Source organism: Meleagris gallopavo, chromosome 5, assembly GCF_905368555.1.
Source record: "Meleagris gallopavo chromosome 5, MGAL_WU_HG_1.1, whole genome shotgun sequence".
In the NCBI taxonomy this organism is placed as follows: Eukaryota; Metazoa; Chordata; class Aves; order Galliformes; family Phasianidae; genus Meleagris; species Meleagris gallopavo.
This window is the reverse complement of record NC_139408.1, coordinates 51,745,039-51,768,902: the sequence shown is the minus strand read 5'-3', so window position 1 is coordinate 51,768,902 and position 23,864 is coordinate 51,745,039. Positions and strand designations below refer to the sequence as shown.

The window sequence follows — 23,864 nt, the reverse complement described above, 5'->3', positions numbered from 1 at the left end:
CATGTCATAGACATTCAATTGGTTCTTCCCTCAGTGTCTGCCAGGGCTGAGCAGAATTCAGGCGCTGCTTCTCTGACTTTGTAAAAAAACATCAGAAATGCCTATGCTTTGAGCCACACCCTTTTGCAGCACAAGACAGCAGTAACCTTTTTCACTCTGGGGGTGTTATCATTTCTTAGAATAAGAAGGTATTTAATCAAAACAACAAGAAAAAAACCCCAAACATATCTGTCAGAGGGCTCCAGCCCATCTGCAAGTGCAGCAGCAGCACCAACATCATGCAGCAGCTCAGCAATTCAGGCTGCAGTCCCCACCTGCTATCTACATCTATTTATAGTTTTCAGCTGCCTTTTTTTTTTTTTTTTTTTTTTTTTATGGCACTTCAAGCCATAGGAAATAATGACGTGGGTAGGTTGTAAGGTCTGGGAATGTGCAGCCAAACCCATTCTTACTGCAGCACACTCACTAATTTCAGCTTAGTCTGCAGTAGTGTCTCCTTGTGAGGCTGCTGTACCTACTGTACTACCTACCGTAAGGTAGTAATACATCCTATCTCCTCCTGAGGACCCCACAGACACACAGACACCTCTTCACTCTGACTGTATGAAAGACAAATCTCTTATTGCCCCGGAGAAGTAAGTAAAGTCAAAAATAAAGCTAAAGGGCTCCAAAACACATTGTGTGACAATTAATTGCACACTGCCAGGGAGTTTTGCCATGGCATACACTAATCCCAGTGCCTTCAGACATAGGACTGCCAAACCAAACAGGGCTTTGCTGTTCAAGGTGAGAGACTTCTGCTTGAGGAGGTCATGATCAGGCACAGAACTTACAGATTTCCACCCCCCAGGCATACATTGCCGCATCAGTGCAGGCTGAGGAAGAGCAGATTTCTACAATTTACAGAAGTAGGTGAGTCAAAATCAGTAGAGCTTTAAAGCACAGGTGTGGGATGCAGGCATTTATGCAGATTGACAAAACAAAAGCAATTCATCAATGTCATCCCACCTTATGACAGCGCAGCACACATCAGGCTCAGAAAAAAAAAAAATCAGTGCATTAGAAATCTCAGCAGCTGACACTTCTGTGTTTCATATCCATCAGCACTACAGGAGGGTTTCTGTGTGCACATGCCTAAGAAACCAGAAAGGCACACTACGTCTTTTGCCACTTATCTGGCCTGATTGAGAAGGTGGAGCGGAGCTGCCCTGCCCATCCCATAGTATCTTGCTTGAGGGATCCTACCTGTGATCAGTCTTGATATCAGGTGCAAAAAAAGCCTGCATTCCTGGGTTTTGTTCCTGTCACAGATTGTGATGCCCAGTGGCATCACAGCCACTGTCACGTCCAAACTGGGTTCAGATCTGGAGCTGCTGAGGCTCTTCGTTAGGTACATTAGGTGTGTCATATCTGCGCAGGGAGACTTGTTCACTGAGAGATCTCCACCTTGTGCTTGGTTAGAGAGACACAGAGCTCAGCAGCCCTCTGTGCTTCTGAGCCTCACTTTGGCCATCGCTATCCTGGAGAGGTTCATGGGGAGGTAGAACAGAGAGGGAATCTGAGGTCGTCTTCATTCGTAGGTTCTTGCTATTTTTAATTTAGGTCATGATGAGGGGAAGATAACACTAACAGTGTGCATTTTCATCTGTAGTGGAACACAGAAATGTCAAATATTCTACCAGAAACTACTCAGGAGTTTCTGAATGAAAACGGGGAGTGAATAACTCTGCCTGAAAGTCCTTCAAAGACACTGAACCCCACCAGTGTCACATAGCTATTTCTGCTTTCTGATCAATGATGCACAATCATTTTTTCTAATGTAGTACTGCAAAACTCTCAAGAAAGTTCTATGCTACGCAGCAGTGAGCTAACAAAGGCTGGACTCTTCTCTCCCTATTCTTTGGATAGCCTCGGTACACCAGTAGGAAGATGATATGAAGACACCTTATATGAAGTTCAACCTGTGTAAACATAGTGCCTGTCTTAATAGCACCCAGCAATTATAAGACAAAAAGAAATAAGCTCAAAGTGACCTATCTAAGCTCACCAAGGTGCAAAGAAATGTTTCCATTTACTTCAGTTGAATTTAGATAGAGGCCAGAGGGTTTCTACTTTCTGCTATAAATGGTTCTTTATCAGATCTTTATTCTGCCTGGATACAACAGTAGTACAGTACATCTGAGGCCAAAATTTATATTGCTGTACTGCTTGTGTTATCTTTATGGAACACAGACTAAACTTACTTGAAATGTTTGGTTTGTTTTTGCCACCCATGTCTCTGTTTTCATCTCCAATCACTGAAGATCGTGTCAAAAGATTTTGAAAGTATCTTGAATGTGAAATCTTGACATCTGACCTCAACTTGCTAGGGCAGTAATTGTGGGTAATGTTGATTTGGGCCATACATGAAGAAGCAGTGATTCTAAGTAGTAATGTTTTTTAAGTCCATATGGAATATTCAAGGGCACAGAGAGGTGTTGTCTTCCATTTCTCTATGTAGAGCCACAGAACTTTCAATGTGTCACCATAATATCTTGCTGGCAAATGCATATGTGTTTTTATTTGGATATTCTCACATCTATGTCAGTGGGAGTCAGTAAGCATTACAGGTGGCATAATCCATTCTAGCATCACTGGAAACAGAATAGCTTTTTCCTCATATCAGCACCCTCTTCTGTTGGGCTTCTCATCCAACTAAATACCTAACTTTTTTCTTTCGTATACAACTGAATGTACTTCAGTAACACCCAGAATATGTATTATCTCCCCCATACATATAAGAAATGAGAGCCTATTGCAGTTAGCCTGTTTCTCTGCCAGAGCCTGAGAGCCCAACACTTTAGAGTCCATGGCATGTTGGGTATACACCAAGGACAGGAGTCCAAGAAATGATGTTCCTGATCACAAATGAACCTAGCAGTTACAAGAACTAAACTTACATTTTCTCACCACCGTACAAATGGCTGAATTTGAAAGAAATTAATTCCTTTGTTAAAGCTTTCTTTTCTCCTAGCTTCTCTCCTGACTGCATGGGTCGGTCTTTGCTTCCTTCATCAGCTATCAGCTCTTTGTGTCACAGCCACACGTTCCCAGCAGAGCCCAAGGTTACCTGATGTAACAAGAAGGATGGATTAAATGGAGGCTGGAACAAAGAGCAACAGCTCAAACACCTCCAAAGAAGGCTGTGCTGCCTCATTCGTCACAGCAGGGCAGGAAGTTGTGCCCTTCTCACAGACTCCCTGCTAAAATGCAGCTGTGGTTTCTGAGCTGCTAGCTGGTAAAAGGCAGCAGCCATGCAAAGCAGATCTTGTGTATGCAAGAGCCCACGGTGGAAGGGCAGCAGTGTGTGTGGGCGCTGTTTAGTGTCTTAAGGCAATACAGAGGACATCCAATGGAACAGACTGTTTCAGAGGACTTTTTGAAACCTCTGAATTTGCAGCAGCGTTGTAGAAACTCCCATAATCTGTGTGCTCTGATCAGAAGAAATGTCACAGCCTTCAGTCCGGGGGCTGTGCTGACACAGACCCACAAGCATCATGCTATTTATTCCTCTAACTTCCCACCAATGCCACATTTTTCTGTCCTGACCATTTGTATTTTCCCCTTTCTGAGTGTCCTCTACTTACAGTAAGTAGTAAATAGTTTCTTCTACCTCTTGTCTTTCAGGATATTTTCAGGAGCTGAACTTCCCAATGCAGTTACTGTAGATGCCTCTTTACAACGACCTCAAGTAATGACAGAACCAAGACTCTAAAGGCTAGGGGATTCCACTCACTCTCCTGTCTGTAACCATGCACCTAACTACAAGTGACACTTGCGCCCTGGTGAAGTCGTCAGCAGTGTACTTTCTTTAAGCCCATGACTCTTATGACTACGCAGTATCGTAGGCAACTTCCTCAAGTCCCTGCACAGCAGCCTGTGAGTACGGCACGGGTCAGAGCGCCTTACCATCTTCTCTGTGAAAGCCAGGGAACAGAAAAGAAGTAAGTGATTGCTGGCACTGAGACAAGGTTTCAGCTCAGCAGCATTTTGCTTTCTTTGTTTTGTTGCTGCTTCTCTATACTGTGCATTTGTGTTTCAGAGATGTAGACTTTGTTGATGTTTCACAGCCTAAAACTGCATGTGATTGATATGATGAAGTGCTGTTGGGTCTGTATTAGTTAGAGTTCACTGCAGTTAATGGAGTCTTCGCTACCTGTTATCCTTACTGATTTCCTTTCCTAAACAAAACACAGTCCTTTTGTACAAAAAGAATTAGTTCCAATCAGAAATAAGTGATAAGTAAGACTGAAATATTGTGGTAGGATCCAGGCTGCTGAGATTTGACGGTCACTGCAGTGCATGAGGCATGCATTCTGAATTACTTTAGAAATGCCAATAGCACCATCGTCATTGCTGGGTTTCTTTTGGTAGACTATAGTGAGAATTCACACCCAGACCTTCCACTCATTCTTTCTCAGACGGAAAAGCAAGACAGGCATTTTATCGTGTTTTTTTGCTGATGTATAGTGACTGATCAGGTATACAAACTTCCTTTCTTTTCTCCATCTCCTATTCACACGGTTCTGCTGATCGCTGGCACTGGAATATCAAGACTAAATTGAGATAGTTCTTTTTCCAACAAATATTTTGAGATTTGCCTTGTTTTTTGGAGGCATTAAAAATGCTGAGATCAGGCTCAGTGTTTTTCTCTTTGAAATGAAAGCTTCTCTGCTGTTGCATTTAGTGAAGCTGCAGCATTAAGGAGACCACAAATTTTGTGATTAAGTCACAGATTGGTAACAGTTCTAACAGTTGGCACCACGGTGGCATGTGGTCAGAATGAATCAGTTTGAGCTCCTCCCTTAAGACTTGAAGGGAATTTAGTTTTGTTCTGAGAGATTCTGAAGTCAGAGTTGCTAAACTGCGTTTAGCAAAGGGTAAGCATCCTAGTGCCAGGCTTTCCTATTGACTAGATCAAACTGAACTTTGTTTCCCAGATTTAGTTTCTCATAGGGTCTTTTTGGTGGCTTTTCATCTCTCTGGTGATTCTCCCCAGGTATTCTTTTCCTTTATGTTGCAAGAGAAAACACCACAAGTTATGGATACTGGCTCCCACGGAAATTTTGATGTAAAGCTTGATACTCTGCCAAAGACCAATGTGAATGTAGACTTAGTTTTAACCTATTTTTCCTGTGATTCCTATTTAGACCAGACACCACATCCATACAAGCAGTTCCTCAGCTTCCAATAACTTTATTTGAAGAAAAAAAAGACACTTTTTCTGCTCTTTCACAGCTAATAGGCAAGGCTTGTTTTCTACTGAGGACTTTTCCATAGTCTGTGCAAATGACGCTGCATTTAAATAAATAGAGTATGAATTGAGCACCTCTTCTGTAGAGCTTTCTGCCTGAAACTGCAGATGACTCTTTCAGGTTCTGCATTTTCCATGCCTCTTAGGGGGACACTGAATTTAGAGCCTCACCATGAGCACACAGGTAGCATTGGTTTCAAGGGCAATGTTTCTGTGGCTGATGTTCATGGCTGCCTGAGCTCCAGTTTTGTTTGCCTTCTCTTGATAGTCTTTGTATTTTCAGTGTGTTATGGGGGGTAGTTAGCTAAAGCAATGAGCAATTCTGTGCTGAAATTAATACGTGTTGTTCCATTCCCACCTTAAGACCTTTTCCTCTCCTGTGCAGACTTGGTAGCCTATCCAAAAGCATCTGAATATCTCCACTTTGCCCCTGTCTCTAAGGTTCCTGTGGTTGGGTTTAGCAGATGGGGCACCTCCTCATGTCCCTCTGTCACATGTTACTGCCTCCTCCATGAATGTGCCTCACTATGTGAAAAATCACTGCTTTAAATCAACTTCAGGGATGATGTACATAAGGGACACTATTTTTCTTAACAATGTCTCCTGTGTTGGAAATATATCAAAGCACTGGAGGAGGAAGTAGTCAAGGATCCCATCATTTTGGCAGAAATCCCATCATCTTTACAGATGCCTTCTGTAAAGCACACCAGGCTCGACAGAATCTTATCCAATTTCATGAATTATGACTATTTTTATAACAGGGTGTTCAGTGCAGATACACCTTATCAGACACACCTAAGTTTCAGCCATTGTTGATGCTTTTGGTAGAGCAAAGCATATGACAAAAATATTTTCCATAGGTCTTACTGGAGTGACGAGGATGAAGAGAAGTGGGAAATTCAGAACATGATCTATTGGAAAAAATGCATGATTTCCCTATCCTTAAAAAAGGACACTGTGGGGAATATTTAGTAGCCGGTGTTTTCACATGCATTCCAGTGTAAAGTCTAAGGGTTCCAGCCCTTAGATGAGATGCTCGAGGGTTTAGCCATTAACAAGGTGTACAAAGGGCTGGAAGAGGTGGCAGCTGAGGATATTGCCAAAACACAGTAGGAGATTTAGCAGAGAGAAGAATGAGCTCACAAACACCAAAATGCACACAGATGCAATGAGGAATTTTTAGCGTGACAGTTTTGGTGCTACAACTAAAGTCTTAAGAGAAAAACCCTGCCACTGGTACATGAGTTAGCTCTACAGAAGACAACCCATTTGGCAAAAAAGGGAAATCAGTAGTTCTCCAATTAGTTGAGAGTGAACCATAGAACAAGAAGGAACAAAGAAAATGAGTTTCAGGGTAAATGGAAAAGGAGGAAATATTGGTGACTGAGCTCTGAGTACCATTTTTAAGTCTTCTGTTAAAAATAGCATTGTTTCAAGAATAGAAAGCACTGTGGTTTTCATGAAGCTTTGCAAATCCCACCTGCTGAGACACATTCACTTCAGCTTAAATAAAAAACTGAGCAGAAACTAGCTAGAATTCCCAGAGACAAACAATTTGTCACTGACCCCAAATCTGACACATCACAAAATTATTCTGGGCATGCTTTTGCTCTAGTTTTCCCCTTTAACTTCTTTTACCAGCATCAGTGCAGCTCCCACAAGTGGTTCCTGTGCAGACCCATAAGGGCAGGGCCAAGATCACTGAATCCCCCACAGCATCATGAGGTTGTAAGCTGAACACTGTTTATGTGTTCTCCTACTACTGGAAGAGATCAGTCTACCTACCTACCTACCTACCTACTCATTCTTTTTAGCACTACCATGCTGTGCTCAGACTGGAGAATTTCAGAGGGATGAAAGGGACAGACATTTTTGGGATGCAGGGACAACCTATGACAATGGAGATGTCAGTGCAGGAAGAGGGGAAGCTTGTGCATTTATGAGTTTGAGCAGGAGATATCTTTGGTTATGAATAAATATTCTCTGCACGTATCACTGCCTGGTGGCAGTGGCCAGTCAGCATCCTCTGGCTTTCCTGGGAGCTTGAATGGCAGAGGAGGTCCAAGTTACCAGCTGCAGATCTCCTGGGTCAGCAGTGGATTGCAAATCATTGATTGACATGGGACAGAGGTGTGGAAAGCAACAGCAAGTTGGTGAAAGGCAAGTGCAAATTGTGGCAATGCACAGATCATATTTAAAGACAAACAGACCCAGGTGATGACAGGCTGGCAAGATCTGACCTGATCTGCAATGGAAGACAGAGCCTGGCCAGGGCTCAGTGTTGAGAGGCCAACAGCACAGAAGATGGTGCCAGCTACAGCTACCACAAGCCATAACATGGCAATGGAGGTGTTGGCAGGAGTCTTCTGCATAGGCCTAGATAACTGAGGCTCAGAAGAGGAGGAAGGCGTCCATAAGTACTGAGATAAGAAGGTGACAGTGTAGTGCAATACTTGCATCATCTCTTGGATGCACCCAAGAAATGGGAAAGAGGTCCAGTATGTAAGCAAAGAGCATTGAAGAGCTAGGAGGAGAGAGCAAATATTATTGTGCTGAGACTTGGAAAATGGACCTCATGAGCCATCTGGGCCTCAAAGCAGAGCAGCACAATAGGAAGCTTAAGCATGAGGGTTGAAGGCAGCCTGTAGCAATCAGAATGGCCTCTCATGTCCACACCACCACCAGTGCCAACTCCTTGGTATACCAGCCTGTTTTTTTAAGAACCCAGAGCAGTATTCATCTTTGTATAAGACCTCAGTGTCAAATTTGAAGTCATCTGGCTGTTCTGAGCATCCAGGAGCTCTTGAGGGGGTTCCAAATAAGCTACACATGGGAATCCCCTCTCAATTCTTCCAAGATTTGATAATTTCAGCATGAAATAGCAAGGAGGTGTTACCTGTTCAATTTTTACATGAGCCACTCAAGTAAGGGAAGCCTTATTTTAATAGCCTCTGCCACCAAGGCTATGTGTTAGATCTGTTCTAGCTTCATGGAGATATCAGGCACAAATGCCTGCTGGTTTCTTGTCAGGGAAAGGTGTGAATCAGAAGTACAAAACTTGCAGTTTTGGGGTTGTTCTCAGTTGTTCACTTTCACTGTATCTGCTCCACAACCTTGAAACTTCCTTCAACCTTTTGACCTGACTGGCTTTGTAGTTCATCCTCAAATTTATGACAGCATTTCTGGGGTTCTGATGGCTCTCCAAACAGAATCAATTCCTCTGACTGTGGTACATTTTCTAGACAATCCAATAGGTGTTGTAGAATAAATCTGCCCTGCAATAGCCATTCTCTGATGCTCTCAAAGAGGACTTTTCTCAGTCACTGGTTATGAAGTTCCCAAAATCATTACTCATGACCTCAGATTTAAGACTGGGAAGAAAACTTGACCGGTATGGGGGAACTGAAGGTTTGTTTTTCAGCTTCCCCTATCAACCCAGTCACCCATCACCTCCTATGAAGTGCACATGGTTTTACCTACTGCCTTGAATGAAGTGGTTTTAAACCCTGTAGCCGGAGCTTTCATTTGCATGTCTATCTGCCTGACATTGTTTTTTCATCTACGGTCCCTCACCAGGCAATGTAACACAAGCCCAGGATGCCCTGTTTATGGAAGGATCACATTTCCAAGCCAGGTCCTTCATCCACTTGAATTATGGGACTGTTTCACTTCATTGTCCCCCCAGCAGCTTATTTTGGCAAAATAGTACATGTAAGGAGGTAGATAATGTGAGTATATGTAAACGCCTCCACATACGTATTTAAAACATCTAGTTGCTGAGAGTTCACATCTAAGAACAGTGTATCATGAGGTAAATCAAACACCTTCCTCTCGCTAGGAACAGTTGCTCCTTTTGAATAGCAGATGATGAATATCTTCTCTCTTAACAAATATTTTCTATTTTTTTTCAAGACTGCTTCTATCCGCAGTATGAAGTTACATGCCAAGGCTGTACAATTAATCCCAAGGTCCTGCTGCTTCCTCTCTGAGGCTATTTTCAGTGGCAGTAGTCTACAAATGCTCTACAGCTTATTTTAACCAGCATTAGTTAACAGAGATATTACCTTGTTCTAAATGTCCACATAAGCCTTTCAAAATTCTCAGTTCTGACAATAATCCTTAGCATAGGAGGATGATTAGAAAATGATTAGAAAAGGAAAAACAGATAAATATCATGCTCAGCTGAGGTACCTGTACTCTTTACAGATTTCACTGTCTCTTTTTTTCTCTTCTGTCCTTCTGTACCTAAGGTGAATTAATCCAGAGCCTTTCCACCACTGCTATACTCAACTGTTGTGCTTTTTTCTACTTCCTCCTATCTGAATTTTTCTCTTTTCCTAATAGTGGTTATTTTTATCACTCCAACTTCTCTGTTCGGAATCAAAACAGTTTTACATGAATAGCTAATAAACATCAGACAACTGCAAAAGAAAGCCTTTTGCTTTCTCCCTTGTTTTCACTTCCCTCTTTACACCTCAGTGTTAGCAAAAACAGTTCAGACTCTTGAGGGAAGATCAGATATTGACAAAACTAGCCTGGATGTGCAGCAGCAGCCCTCAGTGAAGCTGGCCAAGTCTCCACACCTCCCAAGATCCTTTTCTGTTTCATATAGGGCCAGATTCCAGTGAGGGTCTTTAAATCTGCTAAAGCAATAAGACAACCAGGAGCATCTCTGGTGGTTGGTGGAGGGCGCAGTTCACATCCAGATTAAGTTCTCTCTACACACCTCCTCTGGCTCTATCTGCTCTGCTCCTGACCACTTGCAACTACCAATCCCCCCACGCCAGCCTTACTGCTGCTATGACTTTGGTCAACAATTCAGAAAGATAAGCCAGTGGTCAGTTGACCCAGATAAGAAAGGGGACACGTATTCACTGCAGGGTCAGGCAATGTACTGGTCAGGGACAAGGCAGAGAATAAAACAATGAGAGCCAAGCTGTTACTCTAGTGTGGTTGTGATGTGAAACCACATCCTCACGGCATCCCAGATTCACAGCCTCATCTCCCATGAGCTGTGTGGGGCATCTCTGTAGGAGACTTTAATGCTCCCTCATGCTCGGTAGGGAAGAGAACAGATCACCACCACACAGGTGTCCATCTCCTGCACAACGGTGCTGTTGTCCCTGCCCACAAGACAGGAGATCTGATTGAATTTAATCAGTCTTGCGTTTGAACTCAAATCTGCTGCTGTTTAGGAAGCTCTGAGAACCTTTTCTTTCCATTCCCTCTGGTAAACCTGGGCTGCCAGCCAGGAGAAATGCAAGGTGCAATGGATCAAAGACAGAGTGAAGGAAGAATAGGCAACATCTAATACGGTTTTGTTGTCCCATTGAGTGGGCATGCAGCAAAATACATCTGCTACTTTCTCACCACACCTCAAGAAAGTGGGATTTCACATCCAATTTGCCTTACTTGTCCACACCCCTTTTTACTTGAGCATCTCCATCTGCCTTCTTCTAGGATTTTCTCTATGTAAGATCTCAATACATTAGAGCAGGTAGGCACTACATTTTAGGAGTAAGAAATGTAATGATCCGTTTGTTTAGCAGGTGTGAAACTCTACTGGAGATCTACCTGCTCTAACATATATATAACCTATATATAATGTATTACCTAGGCCAAGAGCAGACATCCAAGAAAGAGGGCAAATACAGGGCAGGAGCATAGCAAGTCATCTGCAGTGCATTATCCTATTTTACTGTGATTTGTGCTCAGACGCTTTGCAAGTCAGAGATGTTGTCTCTGTTCTTTCAACAAACCAGGAAGATGAGATGTTTTACAAATCTTAAAGGAAGGTGAGAAACATACATGTGCTGACTGCGGTTTGAGTCTTGCTCTTGAGTCTCTGAGAGCAAGAAGCCCCAGCGTGCTGCTAAATATATGTTGAGCTGTTGAAACAAAACACAACCATGATCCAGTGTAACATGTTTTGGTGGATGGGGAGCCCTAGCAGAATCATTGCTGTTGCAGAAAGGTGAGGACAACTACTTTGGACAGGATCAGCACAGCTGAAAGCTACAGGGCAGATAAGAGTCAACATTACAGGGAGAATATTCATTAACTGCCTGCCAAGTGCTGCTTTCTGATCTTTAGTTTGAGAAGGAAGCCCCTCCCCAGGCCTAGAGAGCTGAGCAGCATTACTAGACTCAGCACTGAGCTGGATGCATCACTCAGGGCTGGAAGGCTGCTCCAGGTGGAGCTGAGAGTCAGGAGGAAGGGAGGGAGGGGAGCAAATGGCCTCCTTCCCTTCCTGCCTCCTGGCTTGGGGCTACAGTAGGAAGCACTGCTGCTGGGAAGGATCCAGGCTTCATCATTGACAGCCCAGGCCTTGGCCAGAAACACCAAGCACATGCTTTTTCTCTGTAAGCATAGATTTGTTCTCTTTGTTCGTCAAGACCTGGTGGCTGGCAGCTGGTTGTCGAGAGTGTTGATCTCCTCAACTCAATATGCTGACAAACCAAAAAAGGAAAAGCGTGCCTGATGCAGGCAACTTTAAAAAGTCACACAGAATTCCTTTCTGAGGTTCAGTTGCAGGCACCAGACACAGGAAAGAGCTGTGGTCTGGAGGCAGAGCCATGCCTCCTATTGCCATCTGGCTGGTGTGGAAGGGAGGTGTTGGGACCAGGCTTCATGCCTCTTCCTGCCTCAAGCAGCACCCACAGGCCTTCCTGCGGCAAACTGCCATGCAGAGAATAAGCAGTGCTGTGGTTTAAACTGGCATACAGCTGAATGCAACACAGCTTTCTCTGCATGCCCCCCCTGCCCATGGGATGGAGGAGAGAATCAGAGGAAAAAAAGAGAAGTAAAACTCGTGGGTTGAGATACAGTCTATTTACTAAGATGGAACAGGAAGAGTGAAATAACAGTCATGATAATTTTATATATGTATGTATATAATGACAGTAATGATAATTTTCACAGAATCATCGAATCATTAAGGTTGGAAAAGACCTCTAAGATCATCTAGTCCAAACATCCATCAGTCACAAGTATTTCCCACTAAACCATGTCCCTCAGTATCACCTGGGCTAGTATCCCTGTCTATGGCAGGGGTTTGGAACTTGATGATCCTAGGGGTCCCTTCCAACCCCAAGCCATTTTATGATTCTGTGATCTCTGTGGTTCCTGAACACCTCCAAGGATGGTGACTCCACCACCTCCCTGGGCAGCCAGTGCTAGCACCCAACCACTCTTTCTGAGAAGAAATTTTTCCTAATATCCAACTTGAACCCCTTCTGGCAGAGTAAGCCTGCCACTTTCTGCTCTGCACCATTGCCGCTGCTCACCAGTAAGGCAGGTACCTCTGGGGGAAGCAGGCCTTTGCACAACCAGCAGTGAACAGGTGTAGGAAGTGTGAGAAGGAGAGTGCATGAACACAAGCAGAGGGCCAAGAAACATATGTGAAGCCTGAGAGAGGAGAGGAGAACACACCTTCAACCTCTCTGAAAGGTTTTGTGTGCAACACTCTTAGGGTAGACTGTTGGTCTGTAGCTGAGACAGCATGCAGCAGTGCCACATTCCCAACTTGACTGTTGCTATTTCCATTACGAACCAGTTTCATTCATCTGCTGTGCTTCACTTTGGAAGGGGAGGTCTCCAAGGAGCCTTTGTGTTACGTGGGTTCCTGGAGGTTTCATACTGGTTGGACACAAGCAGAGGACAAGCTCTCCTATGTCACATATCAGGTGAGATCTGGCACAGAAATCTCTGCTGATCCAGAAGTCAAAACATGTTTTTATCCCTCTATGCAATTGTTTGGTTTGTGGCCTGGGTAAGGTTTATGGCCTCATTGACCAAGGGTGGTAGAGGCAGAAAAACCTAATGTCACTACTATATCTTACAACTACCAATTTTCTATATTGATACTAGCTATGATACTAGCTATGAGAACACTTTCACTGCTAGCAAAAAAAGGGAAATAAATTAAAAACTTTGCAGCCCTGCTGAATACTGTGCCGTCTTTCCCACACACAGCAGTGAGGATCCTCTTCTTCAGTCATCCTTAAGCTGGGGCATTTGAAACTAAGGGCAACTTCAAATCCTCCTAGAGAGGACCTGAACATATCCATTGGGTACTAGATGACCCAGCTCTCAGACAAGGAGAGATGTTGCCCTCCTCATCACTTGGCAGCAACAGGATATTTTGGCCCTACTAGTGAGGCAACCACTTGCTAACTTCATCAACATGTCAGCAAACAAGCAAGGTGTGGTTTGCCATAAAAGGAAGTGGAAGGTAGTCACAGAGTATGGTCGCACACTCCGGTATACTTCTTACTTCTTCCACACCCGCAGCGCTTTCTCAGTTTGTCTGTATACAAGGTCTCTATTCCAACTGTCACCCTGAGAAACAGTTTTCTCTGCCACCAGTATTGGGAATGACAGGTACTGTTGCCTCTGCCCTACCTGCCTTCTTGCCAGGATTGGGAATGAGTCTTCAGTCAGAAACTGCTGTCATTGAGTAGGCTCTGACTGTGTTTGGGTACTTGTAGCAAATGAGTACCTCTTGTCATGGACCAGGAGAATCTCTCCTGGTGCTTATGGCTGTGGCTAGCATTTCACAGCTGTGAGGACTGCACAGCCTACTGCACCCTGTGTTGGTTTTCTCACACCGTACTCATCCTACAGTGACTAAACTAAGTCAGGGAACCTGAATGTCCCTCAGACTTGAATGGTAGGCATTCTGTTAGGCAATCAGAGTAGAGCTGCTTATGACATCCCAGGGAGAGGAAAGAAAGGTCCCACCAGCTTGTCTACCCTGCTAGAGATGCATGAGACAATCTAGGTCCTCACTGAACTGGGAACAGACTGCTTCCCCTAGGTCTGCTTGAGATTGGACCAAGCAAACAACAAATAAATGTTCATAGGCTGACAAAAGGTACCTTCTTCCCTGTATGAACACAGGTTGAAAAATGGCTCATGCAGAGTGGATCAGGAAGGCACATGCCCATCCTCAGGGTAATGGGACTGAACTTCTATCAGCACATCTGCTCTTGGCAGTTACCTGATTGGAGTAGGTGTCCACCCCATTAGTGAATGCCCAAAGGATTAGTCCAGGCAAGATCTCTTTTTATGAAGTATATTATGCAATGGAAACTTTAAACTCATAAATACAACAAAGCACAATTTTTAAGACAACTCAGTTCCATTGGGACATATTCCATGTTCCTTTCTTCAACTGATTGGACATTTTAGTGTGGAAATCATCATGTGACTTTGCAAGAAATGCTTCTCCTAGCTCTACATTAACCAACTGCCAGGTCTTCTTTCGTGCATGGTTGCCTTGGAAAGGTGGTGTTTTTAGTGGCCACTCCTGCTCAAATTTTCTTCACCTCCATTTTAATTTTCTTCACCTCCATTTCTTAAAAGTGTAAACGTTCTTCCCTTGTTTACTTCCCTTAACTACCCTTATTTCCTGTCTTTTTTTTTCTGAGAGCTATCAAATAGGTGTGGTAAGCAGTTCCGACAAATTACAATGGTGAATATTGTATAGCACAATTTTGGTTCTTCATCTGCAGCTATTAGTCAAGAGGAGAGAGGTGTGAATTGTATGTGAGTACACACCAGCAGCCAGACTCTGCTTCCTCTATGCTGGGTGGTTTTTGACACAAAACTGCCTCTACCCAGTTCAGATGTTCCCCCATCTGATCAGAAATGTTAAGTTCTTCTACAAGCCCATCTCTGAAATCTCTATACTTTGTATTTTTTACTACTGAGTTTGGGAAGGAAAAAAAAAAAAAAAAAAAAAAGATTAATGCCCTTAATTTCCTCTGCAAAGTGATTTTAGTAACTGATCAGCAGCTCTGTCCAATTTATTAGGTGGCCTGGTTTAGGGTCGGTTCCCACTACCTCATCTTAGTGGATAGGCATGGTATTGTCAATAAATTCCTTGTGAATAAAGATCCTTTTTCCTGGAACTAACTGCAACCTGGCTCCCTGGGGAGGACACCAGCAGGTCTTGGAAAACTCCCCTGTCTTAAGTGAATTAAGACAAGCACCCCGCCATGTCCTTGCATCTGTGGGACTGCAGCCTTTACTGACACACTTTGAATTGATGCAAATACTAACTTTCCATCTTGTCTTCTGATTCACAGAAAGCACCAGCTGGGAAAAAAAAATAATCATGGCGGATCGTGCAGCCTGTGCCACAGTTGGAAAGGATAACTTCACTATTTGCCTGGACATTCCCTACAAAGACAGCAAGACACTTCTAATTGCTGTTTACAGCATTGTTTTTGCCATTGGTCTTCCAGCAAATTGTTTAACTTCCTTCCTCGCACTTGTACAAATCCGAAGGAATAATGCAATTGCCATCTACATTTTCAGTTTGTCATTGTGTGATCTGATGTATTTAAGTACCTTGCCTCTCTGGATTATCTACGTGCAACACGATCACCAGTGGACTATGGGTGAACAGGTTTGCAAATTAACAGGATTCGTATTTTTCTGCAACATATACATCAGCATTCTGCTTTTATGCTGTATTTCTCTGGATCGTTATGTGGCACTGGTGTATGCTCTGGAATCAAGAGGGAGAAGAGGACGCAAAAAGGCAATCATAATAGTATGTTTTCTTGTTGCTGTGGTTGCAGTAATCCACAGTCCAGTATTTAGCATGAATAGTATACATAACAAGAACTGCTTTGAGACCTTACCCCTTGACAAAACACTGGCTTCTTTCAGCTTTGCCAGATTCCTATTTGGATTTGTCATACCTTTCACAATTCTCATTTTCACCAACTACAAAATTTTCCAAAGAACAAAAACAAGTGACAGCGTGACTTGTCACCAGAAAGCCAAAGTGAAGTATCTGGCAATTGCCATCATTGTCATTTTCCTGATGTGCTTTGCTCCCTACCATGTGGTACTCCTAATAAGAGCCATATACTTTATGTTTCATCAGGATTGCTCGTGTCCATTTGAAAAAAGTATATATTCCGTTTTTACAGTGTTTCTGTGTTTATCAACTGCAAATGGCATTGCTGATCCAATCATCTATGTGCTGACTAGTGAAAATGTCAGGAAAGATTTCTACAGAAGCCTGAGAAGGTGGAAATCAAACTCATCCAGGCTCAACTCATCCATTAATCATAAGACTGACAGTGGCAAATTGAAAATGCAGAAAGAATCACACGAAGGAGTATTAGGGGAAGAAAACAAAGAGATAGCAAGTTCATCACACGTGCAGGAGACCATATGCAATCATAATAGCAAAGACCCAGAAGGTGGTAGCTAGCAGTTTGCGGCTGCAGCTGGCTGCTGACAGCAAAGAAGTTCTCAGTGTGAGTTGCAGACTGCACAGTGCGGCACATTTACATGCTGATGTCCAAAGGAAGGGTTGTAGGTTGTTTTTTTTTCTGCAGTACATGAGCCAGCAACTCCTTGAAAACATTATGAGAATGTCACTTCTTATTTCTGTTTCTCTCCTTCTATGAGGCTTGCCCATCAGTACCATCAGTGAAAACCTTGCTTTGTGAAGAACGTGTAGAATGAACTGTGAAACCAACTTTGACTCAAACTGAAGTCTTAAAAGCTTATTTTTTGGACTCTTACAAACTGAGAATCTGTTTCTTCTTCTGAGCTAAGCAAAAAGAAACACCTAACCTGGGAGAACAACGTGAGGCCCATTCTTCTGGTTGAAATCACTAGCTCTTCAGGAGGTACATGTTCAGATTCTCATGCATGTATCCTGTTGTTAAAGTTTGTGGTTAACCAATGGAAAATATAAAAAATGAGGAAGTCTTTCATGAGCCTTGAAAATGTTCCTAATGCTTCAGTACGCTGTTTAATCTACCTTGCACGTATTGAGTAAAGGGCAAAGCAGCGTCCTGGTAACGTGTACAAACAATACTTCTACAGTATTTGTCAGGAAACAGTACCAAACAGTCTTGAAATGCTTAAAAATGTACCCTTCTACTGCTTGATATTTTACAGTTGGTAGATTTTCTTTGTTTTGTTGTTGTTAACTCTGGAATGCTCTGAAATGTTTAGAAAATGCAGACATTTTCAGGTGGAATCAGGGACGGTTTGTATGCCATCTCCAAATACTTGTTGAACTTGTGTTTCATTTCTGACAAGGATAATGCTTCCCTCTCTGTATCAATCTGGATTTTAGTGTGCAGGATCTATATAAGAGTATAGCCTTTCTGCCAAGGAAGCCTTTCTGGCAAGGAAGGATGGCAGCATGGAGAACACAGTCCCTTCTCCTCATGGATGAGACACACTGGTGGTGCACACTGAGACTGTGCTGGGCAGATTTCGTTGTTTCTGCCTCCATTTTTGTTGTGTATAAACTACTGATGGCAGTATCCTGTACCTTCAAACTAGAAATCACAAAATAAGAAGCATCTAACTATACCACCTGGCAAGACTTATCTAAAAACCTTCTCATATTTTTATGCGAACAAAATAAAACATCACAAAAGTACTAAACCAATTGCATGTTTATTTCAGTACAAGTTTCTAAAGTGTTCCGTAGTGCCATTCTGCTTTATCTGCAATGTTGTATTTCAGTAATAGTCTAAAATTGGCACTAATATCCACATTTCTGAATTGAACTAACATTAGTCAAGGCTACTTTAAGTATTTGTTAATATTTTAAAATTGTGCTAGATATTTCTGCACGTTATACCTCATTCTTACACACTTTGGGGAAGAAGTATTGTGCCCTAACGGCATTTCCTCGAGCTATTGTATTTATGACATATTTAATTTTTGTATTATTTAATGAGTCCTCTGACATCTTCCTATGAAATGTTTGTCTTTTCAAAGGGAGTTCGCACAATTCTGAATGTAATAGAAGATTGTTTCTTGGAAAAATGTGAAATTGTGTTGTGATCTTAATTAACAAATTGTAATTTTCTATTTTCACGTGCATCTCTGAGCTCAAACACTCTGAGGGAAAAAGGAGAGTACTGAATATCTGTAACTTTGCTGAAAATCAAACTTCCCATTACTAAGAAAATCAGTAGCAGGCGTTGCTCAGAACAGCCCCAGTCAGTCAGGGGGTTGCTGATTAATATCTGAAGACACATATGCAAACTGCCTCAGCCTCAGGATTTTCATAGCCTACACGTAAAACTTCGGTGAACAATGGCAGTGAATTTGGAAGAAACCAAAGAGACAGACTTCTGACTTCTGAGCTGATTGAAATGGTTGCAAATGGGATATTCAACCTGATGACTTTCGAAATCTGATACTTTTTGTGTGAGAAAAAGCAAGTGTATTTAAATCAAACAATATTGGAGTCCGGTGCCATCGATGCAGGGGACAGGGATTAGCAGGATCTGACACAACATCAGTAATCTTTTTGCCTTGTCTAATTCACTTGCCTTTCCAAATTACTGTATCATTGTGCATCTTCTCTTAATGTAAGTTGTTGGAGAATCGTTGTTCTGATACACTCTGAAATAAACCCTTCTGCAACCTGATCTGACTTTGAAGATGACCTACACAATCCCCAGAGATCCTTTCCAATCTAACTTATCCTGTGACAGAATACTGAAGGGATTTCAGGGGCCAGGTGAAGACACCAAGGAATGCTATTTCCACATTGTCAGAGCGGCCCATCAGATACACTGAGTGCTCCCACGCCATAAATTGAAACATACGAGCTCGCTGTTTTGTTACACGGTATATCATAAAGGAAAGGAAGGATGCTGAGATACTTGATGGAGACCTAACAAAGAACATTACTTAGGACAGAACAGATCTGAGAGGTCAACTGATTGTGTGGATTAGGGTTGGGTGTCTCAGCACTCCCTGAGCTCCAGCACTCAGGGCTGTGCCCGCTGCCCTGTGCAGCCTGTTCCCCCCACTGCCCTCTGGGGCACAGCCTTTCCCTAACCCCCAGCTGACCCTCCCCTGACACAGCTCCATGCATTTCCCTCACCTCTTATTGCTGTCATCCAAGATAATAAAAGATGATTTTAATTCTATGTCTCTCAGACATTCCTAGTGTACTTGGGATATAAGTGGATTGCTGATTGTTTTAAGCATGGATGTGAAGCATAAAATGAATAATTTCTGGATATCAAATAGAGTTGGACAAAATAGTTTTTGCAGATAATATATCTTTTTGTTTATTCATCAATTCTACAAATGCTGCATAACATCTTTGCTGGCAATAACTCACTTAGAATTCTCCATTACTCTCTAAGAAATATTCAGTATGCTCAGTATTAAATTTTGCTTCACAAGTATAATTATTCTTCCTCTGTAAAACAGGCAAACATGGATATGAATAAAGGCAGACTCTAAGCGTGACAAAGTTTCATCTGCAGCTGGTGGCCCTGCAGCTGCTCCCATTCAGTCCCTGCTATCACTTACAACTCAGTGTCAAAGTTCTGTTCGGTTGGGAGTGACAAAACCTATCTTAGGCTGTTCGCAATCTTATATTTTCACATCAAGACCGAATTGCCTTCCTACAGGTCATGCTGTGGGACAGGTCTTTTAGGAAATGTCCTCTATAGAGAAAAATAAGGCAAAGTTGCCTGTCTATCTTATTTTCATGGAACAAATAAGGGTGGGGGGATTGTATCAGAGAAATGCAGTCACATTTGGAACCTCTTTGGTGTGCAGAGGAAGCGTATGGGCAGCAGCATCTCCCAGCACAGCTTCTGCAAGCTGTGTCTAGAGATGAAGGTATCATACATGCCTGACCTCTCCATCTCTTTTATTCTCTTTTGCGGTGCTTTACATCCCGCTGAGTTCCTTCTCATTCCCTGCACAATTAAGCTTTGCACAGGAGAGGGCGCTTCTTGCATTCTGTTTGCACCAGGGATGCAGTGAGGCCTCCTGACAGGCAGTTCTCAAGTGAAAGGAATGTGAATAACAAAAGCAAATCTGTTATCCCAAATTAGGCTAATGCTGATGTCCTGGTAACTGATGTTAGTTGCTGTTCTCAAGAGCCCATCAGTAAGAAAGGACTCTAAACTCACATCTCATCTCTGTGTTTTAGATCACTGATAATTTCTAGGGTCTCACCCTCTTACTCCATCCTGTAAGAAATGCTCAGAGATAATCAAGTAAAAAAAGAAAAAAGAAAAAAAAAAAAACCAGCCTTGTAGGCAGATAGAAAGTCTGCTGAGGAGCTGAGGAGGGGCAATAAGTTATGTGGTAAGAATTTCACAGAACATCATATGTATACTGTCTGCACAAGCAACCGCAGAATATGCCTTCTCAGTACACCATTAGACAATCCATCCTGTTTGGCAGCCTCAGTCTGTAGTGGGGCACGTACATCACAACCTATGAGCACAAAGCATCCCCTGTATGATCAAAGGTCTGTCTTGAAACGCTTTCTTGAGGGAGGTGAAGAACTAAAGAGAAGTGTGGGAAAAGGATGTTGTATGATATACAAAGTCCTGAAAAGCCTTGTAAACCTGAAGTCACAGATGTTCTGAACAAGTATGCAAATACCTAAGTATTCAAATCTGTTGCTTACAAATTCTTCAGTCTGAATCACAGTTCTCCTTCTGTAAAATGGAACGCTTCTTCCCTTGAGCATTGTCTGCCTGCTTAAAACACAGCCCCTTGCATGAGATACTAGAAAGAGTGATCAGGTGCGTGCTGTATGCACAGTCAGTGCTCACTGCAGAGGGGCAGTGAGCTGTGCGGAGGTGGTTATAAGCGACTGAAACACAAATTCTACTGAGTCAGCACTTTCAGAGACAGCTTTGAAGCTCTGTAATTGCTTCTGTTTATTTGTAAGCTTCAGGGAAGAAAAAAAAAAAAGAAGAAAAAAAAAAGAGGACTTCCATTTAACTTTAACCCCCCTGCTAGTGACATGGTTACTAGGCCCTTGGGGATTTCACAGGGATTGCTCCTTAATAGGATGCTTTGGAGTTTAGAGTTTGGTTGTCTCCTGAAGGTAAGAGAAAGTTAGTAGCACAGACCCATAGAGTTGTTGTCCAGACTGAAAATACTCAAGGCCAAGCACTCAAAAGGCTTGTAGCATCTCTCCATCAGTAATGCTAACTGCACTTGCTGTTTCACCTTCCGTATATGGCAGATTGCTGGTAATAATCTTTAAAATCCTCAGTGCTTTGAGATCTATCCATGTGTACACTGCCTCTCTCAAGCTCCTTCCTTCCTAGAAAAGTTTTTGTAGGTTGAGAAGCACTTTCCTAACAGCAGATTTCTGATATGTGTCTCTGACAATCTAACAACAATGTGCTTGAGGCAACAGCACTCATTTGGTTGATTAAGGGCTGCTTTTTTGGGTTTTCTTAAATATAGTGAGGACAGGTCTGCGATGACACTACCCACTACAGGTAGGTTTTATTACTGTATGCTTGCCACTTACCAGTGACTACACAATATGTTGTATACAGGAAATTTGATAAGGTATTACAAAAATGTTGTAATTTTCCATTTAGCTGCATGTATGGTTCCTGTCTACCTCTAGATATTTTCTTCATATCTTTCTGAAACAAAGTAAAGTTTATGAAAACTAATAGTCCACAGCTCTTGACAGAATGATGTGCTTAACTTCATTACTTGTACTAGTAGCTGTGTCCCAAAGATAAGAAACGTACTTCTCAAGCTGAACTCAGACTGAATGCATATTGCTGTGTGCAAAAAGGAAGAAAAATATGCTTTATATAAAAAAAGAATCTCAGGGATATGACTTACTTCCTACTTTCTTGACTTACTGTGGGAGTGGCCCCTCAACAAAAGGCAGAAGATCAGAGCTAAGCCAAGAATGAACCTAAAGTTCCTGGCAGAAACAAAACAAAACAAAACAAACAAACAAACAAACAAACAAACAAGAGGGATGGGGGAACTTTCTTTGCACACTGAACTGTAAAGGAGATACTGAAAGGTTATAATGTAATAATGGAAAAGATTTGAGGGAGTAGGAAGGGGCAGCAGGTTAACTTCAGTGCTCCAGAAAAGCAGAATTGAAGATGTGTGATCTTACAGCACCACCTGCTCTGAGGAGAGCTGTGGGCCTTGTTTGCTTCATTCGGGAACAAGTCACTCAGTCTTCCACCCAGAAATACTCCTCCTTCACTAAAAGCTAGAAACTGTATTAAATCTTTGTCTCTTTGTTTTCTTGCCTTTCAGTTTCAGATACTAGAACCTCTTAGTCAAATTCCAAGATGAGAAATGACACCGTACAAGCAAAAATCCCAGAAAAGCATTGTTTTCTCTGGAGATACCAAAAACCATTAAAAATAAATCAACACAAAGTTAAACCAAATGTATGAAATTAGCATTCCTACCATGAATTGAATGCAAATCTGAAGGGTTTTTGCTGGCCTGGGTTTCCATTTCATATCAATTTTACACCACCTGGATTCGAAGGAAATATTTTTGATGTAGAAATATAGCTTGGACGTATCCATTACAACATAAAGCCATGTTAATGTATAATCCTGACTTGTCATTGTTTCATCATCATGGGTCAAATTGGTTAACATGAAGAAAAGCTTCTATATCCAACATACTCCAACAATCAACACGTCAGTCAACTCCAGATCATGAGCCTACTGCTCTACTACGAACCATGCAGCAGGAGTTTCTCATTTCAGAAATGACACCGAGATTTAATTCTCTTTTCTATAGTTCCGGTTTTTATTATTCTGGCCAGGTTTGTTGCATTGTACATTTCAAACCCACATCCTTTCCACGCACCAGCTGCTGTTTCTCCAGGAGCTCAGTGCAGGCACCAGAGGGCACCACACTCTCACCTATTTGCCCTGCTGGCCGTGGTGAACTTCAGAGCGAAAGAAAAAAAGAAAGGGTCATGGTGCTTACCCACCTACGGCAGAAACACAAATTCGTATTCAAATGGTGGCTATCTACAGAAAGAAAAAGGAGAAGCAGAAAACAGAAGTGAAAACAAGAAATATCACGCAAAGAAAAGAACGGAGCCAATTTCCTTGTGTCAAACGATAAAAAAAAAAACAAAAACAGAGGGAGGTAGGGCTTGCCAGGATCTGCCCGTGATTCCCTGGAGAGCATGTTGGGGACAGAGGGAAATGCACTCCTTCTGCACTCAGCTGAGCCGGCTGCTGCAGTGCCTGCACACCCAGCATGCTGTGAGCAAAGCCTCAGGAGCCCCTCTGTTCCTGTGCCTACGCACACTGCTGTGCACTGCCCTGCACTGCTGCTCCATGCAGCTCCTGTGCCTTTACAGCACATCGACTGGCACTCGGTGCTGTTTGTTAGTCACATTAAGTAAGGCCAATTAAACATGTATTACTCTGTTAACCTAAGACATTTTGAAATGATTGCTGGGCTGTCACTGGCTACTGATAGAGCAGCAGGAGACGTGAGTTAACGTTTCTTTATTGCTACAGAAGTCAGGGCTGTCATTCCCATCAAGGCACAGGACCCAGAGCAGAGAAAGAGACTCGCTCACAGCCTCTTATCTGTGTTCATGCTCATGCCTCTAATTGAGTTAACCCTTTAACCAGATAAGTCAGACAGGCATTCACAAGCATTTCCTTAGGAAAGAAAAAAAAAAAAAGCTAAAAAATTACATTTTAAATATGACTTTTCATGCCCTAGTTCATGAGTTCATGTACATTTTATGTTCATCTTCGGATACCCTTTCTAAATTATA

General features: G+C 42.5%; 1 protein-coding gene across 1 annotated transcript; it reads left to right on the top strand.

The window, feature by feature from the left end:
- The first annotated feature begins 3,337 nt into the window (after positions 1–3,337).
- On the top strand, positions 3,338–18,720 carry GPR132 (G protein-coupled receptor 132). Its single transcript, XM_019615931.3, has 2 exons — positions 3,338–3,983; positions 15,385–18,720. Exon 2 carries the CDS (start codon positions 15,414–15,416, stop codon positions 16,524–16,526), a length of 1,113 nt encoding a protein of 370 aa, XP_019471476.2. The 5' UTR covers positions 3,338–3,983; positions 15,385–15,413; the 3' UTR covers positions 16,527–18,720.
- Positions 18,721–23,864: the final 5,144 nt, after the last annotated feature.